General features: G+C 39.7%; 1 protein-coding gene across 1 annotated transcript; it reads left to right on the top strand.

Moving 5' to 3' along the window:
* Positions 1 to 1,713: 1,713 nt before the first annotated feature.
* LOC127122222 (uncharacterized) lies at positions 1,714 to 3,084 on the top strand. The gene has a single exon (XM_051052596.1). It carries the CDS (start codon positions 1,714 to 1,716, stop codon positions 3,082 to 3,084), a length of 1,371 nt encoding a protein of 456 aa, XP_050908553.1.
* The last annotated feature ends 1,034 nt before the right edge of the window (positions 3,085 to 4,118 follow it).

Here is a 4,118-nt window from a genome sequence, read left to right as displayed (position 1 = left end):
TGGCAGGTTCAAAGCTTCGAGCGGGAAAGATTTGAAATTCAAACGAAGTGGTTTCATCAGGCGAACACGTGGAAGCATCTAAGACACGCAGCGTTTGAAAATGTAGAACATGGCAATCATTTGTGTAGAGACCGTTAAGGTCGAATTATTATAAATAGGAGTCTTAGTTTTTAGATTTGTGGTGTTCAAACTGATATACAAAATTCACTAAAAATACTCAAAGTACCGGAGCGAGAGAAACGAGTCTTTGCTGAAAATGTATGTATGAAGAACACCATGATTACATTTCATGTTATCTTTTTAATGCAAATTACTTGAATTAAATCATTTATTGTCTTTATTTCCATTTAAGCCTTCTGTCGAATTGCATTTGTCTTCAAAGTCTTTTATCATTGCTTTTACCTTTACATTTACATTTCGTCAAACCTTTATTTCCAGCATCTTTTCAAACTCAAAACCTTTTACTTCAAGTTATTTATCTTTACTTTTGCCAATTGTCTTTGTTATCTTTAAAAAACCATTTTTATAGAATTACTACCATTTATCCTTTATCTTTAAAGTCATAAGCCTTTAGATTTCATTTAAGAGTTTATTGTCGAAGCACCTTTTTCTCCGTACCGTTAACGCTAGATAAAGAACCTTAACTACCATTCATAAACCAGAAACAAACTTAATCATGAATCAAATCACCATAACACTAGTTCTTGAGACACATGTCTTGGGATCAATCTAGTCGATCCTGTAAGTTACCAAGATTAATAATATTGGAAGACTAGCGGTTGTTTGTCAGAAATTACTGGTAAACAAATTGGCACGGCCAGTGGGACCGTGTCAAAAGAACTGTTAATTATAATTGTTTGCTTTTCTTTTACAAAATTGTTGTTATTCTTTGGGGTTAAAAAATCATAGTGTTGCATGAACCTTAGAAGTGGTAAGATAGCCAGCAATTCGTAACCTATAACCAAAAGAAAACACACATAAAAGATGGTTAATACAACCAGTCAACGGGAATAATTTCCTCCCCAGGGAACAGGCACAGTCGGAACAAGTTCAATTGATGCATCCACTGAGATCCCTAGTACACAGGCCACACCAATATCTGGATCCATGGCCTTAAATAATTCGACAACACCTAGGCCACCAGGATTTGAAAATTTTAGGCCTTTGAGAGAATACCCATACGGAATGCCATCTACTTCCATGGCAGGACTTCAAAATAATACTTCCATATATACTCAACCCCACAATACATTTATTTCGCCAATTCAAAATTCTGGTTCTGGCATGAACCATGTAGGTCGAAATACCCAATCACAAGGATTGTCCACCCTATTTCCTACCCTTACAACGAATAACCAGGCAACCTTTAGACAACAAATCGATGTTAGTAACCATGATATGGTAGGAGTTCTTGCCAGAGAAATGAATACCATTTTTTCTCCCCTAATACAGAATGTAAATAGGACTAACAATGATAATGCCCAAACATACCAACAACTGTAAGCGCAGATGGGACGCATAGCAGATTTCCTAGGCGCCCCTCAGTCCTCTATTCGACGCAGACCAAACCAATTTATAATCCAGGAAGAAGAACCAACTATAAATCAGGTTCGACAACCTAGACAAGCGCCTGACGAAAGGGTCATGAGGGCAAGATTATAACAACAACCAGTTCGACAGGAAGTCCCTGAAGAACAACCTAGGAGAGTAATGATGGTTAATAGAGACCAGGATGCAGACGAAGTGATCCATAGGTTTAGGCAAGAAAACATGATGGAAACTAACTTAACTACTATGATAGAGAGAATCATGGCCCAGAATGATCTGAATACAGGACTTCGACGGCCAAATTATACCTCTCCTTTATCAGAATATGTCCTACAAACTGAATTACCAAGGGGTTGTAAAATCCCTAAGTTCACCAAATTCTCAGGGGACACTAGTGAATCCACTATAGAACACATAGCCAGATACATGACTGAGGCAGGGGATTTGGCAAACAGTGAGAACCTAAGAATGAAATATTTCCCCAGTTCTTTAACGAAGAATTCCTTCACGTGGTTTACAACTTTGCCACCAAATTCTATAGATACTTGGCCTCATTTGGAGAGATTATTTCATGAACAATTCTACATGGGCCAAACTAAGATAAGTCTTACGGAATTAGCCAGTATTAAAAGAAAATTCACTGAACCTATAGATGATTATCTGAATAGGTTCCATTTGTTGAAATCTAGATGCTTTACAGTAGTGCCTGAACATGAATTGGTCGAAATGGCCGTTGGAGGGCTAGACTATTCCATTAGGAAAAAGTTAGATACCCAGTATCTAAGAGATATGGCCCAATTAGCAGACATGGCTCGACAGGTCGAACGTTTAAAAGCTGAAAAGGCCAGAGCGAATAAGAATTATAAGAAAGAAAGGGTTGCTTATGTCGAAGTAGAAGATGAGGAGTCTGAAATCTCTAATGACCCTTATGGTCTCGAGGAGTTCGAAGTAGATTTGGCTAAATTAAAGGAAGCACCACCTTATGCTTGTAAATTACTTACACCTTCAAATGGCAGGAACCCTGTCGAAACAGAAAAGAATGATAGATTTTCTAAAAAGACGTACACATTTGATGTTACCAAATGTGATGAAATCTTCGATTTATTAGTAAAAGATGACCAAATGATAGTGCCTCCTAATACCAAAATTCCTCCGTTAGAACAACGGAAGAAAAGAGGCTTATGTAAATATCATAATTTTTTAGGCCATAAAACCTCACAATGCTTTCTTTTCAGGGATCTTATTCAGAATGCAATTAAGGATGGCCGCCTCAAGTTCGCTGACAAGGGAAAAAACCAAATGAAGGTTGACGCTGACCCCCTCAACATTGCTGACACAAATTATGCTGAACCTGTCGAAATCAACATGATTGACATGGTGGAAGTGGAGACTGTGAATGAAACAGGAACTGAAGGCTATGTGCTAGTTGGAAAGCAGGCTACTGATGGCCTAAATAATGATGTTCCCTTTGGAATTTCTGTCGAAGGTGAACAGGTTGCTGTTGTCGAACCAAAAGCCACTAAGGAAGAAATTTGAGGAAATTTTAATCACTGATGGCGCCAACCTAGGTGTCAACATGGTAGATTTGAACCAACCCCCCCCCCCCCCCCCCCCCCCCGAGATGGAGGAAGTGGAGAGGTGGTTGAAGATAGAGCAAGAGGGAATGCAGTTTGGCTATCCCAAAGCCAATGAGAGCCTACATGAATACCTTTGGAGGTGTCACAAAAGAAATGCTGACATGTTGTTGTGCCCAAGGTATAACATCATGATGTGTCGAAGGGTGGCTGAGGACTATGAAAGATGGAAACGAACACAGACTGAGAGAAATTGGAGAAAGGAAAGCCAACTACAAAAGGTGTATCCTAAGCTTGGAGAAAGCCTTCTTGGTTTTATGGTGCATTGCTACAAGTACGAAACAGAATGCTTGATGTGTCCTAGATGTGGGGCAGTTTACAACAGGGAATTGGCTAAAGCATTTGAGAGAATTCCATCTAACCAAGGTTGGGATGGACACGGAGGTAACCCGAACATGTACATATTCGACAAGAGGGGAGTACCTAGGAGGCAAGACAACCCTCACCCAAGGGCGAAAAGAGTTATGTTTAAGCTTCCTGCAGAAGTCCCTGAGGACAAATGGACTCAGGTGGGGTCGAAGAAGGGAAAATGGAAAAGTTTTAAGGATGGAGGAAGAACCTCTTAGGATTATAGAAAACAGTTCCAGGCATCTAAGAGAGAGGCTATCAGACTGGAGAACTACAAAGGAAAGAATCCCATGTCAAGGTCCTAGTGGAGAAGACATCAGAGGTTAAGGAAGGCTGAAAGAGAGATGACTTCAAGGGAGATTGGAGAATCCAGCAACAACAAGGTCCCCTCAAATGTTACAAATTCGACCAAACCCCCTGTAGAAAGGAAGTTGTTTTCAGATGAAAACAAAAACACAAATCAGAAAGTTCAGGAGGAACAAATAAGGGAGGAAGAAATGCTCACTGATGATTTTGAGTCCGACGGAGTGTCATCTGTTAATATAAATTGCAATGTGGTATCAGTTCTGCCATACGAATATAATCAGG

The sequence above is a fragment of the Lathyrus oleraceus genome, chromosome 2 (genome assembly GCF_024323335.1).
Source record: "Lathyrus oleraceus cultivar Zhongwan6 chromosome 2, CAAS_Psat_ZW6_1.0, whole genome shotgun sequence".
Lineage (NCBI taxonomy): Eukaryota > Viridiplantae > Streptophyta > Magnoliopsida > Fabales > Fabaceae > Lathyrus > Lathyrus oleraceus.
The sequence above is the reverse complement of the archived record's forward strand: the minus strand, read 5'-3'. Positions and strand labels throughout refer to the sequence as shown.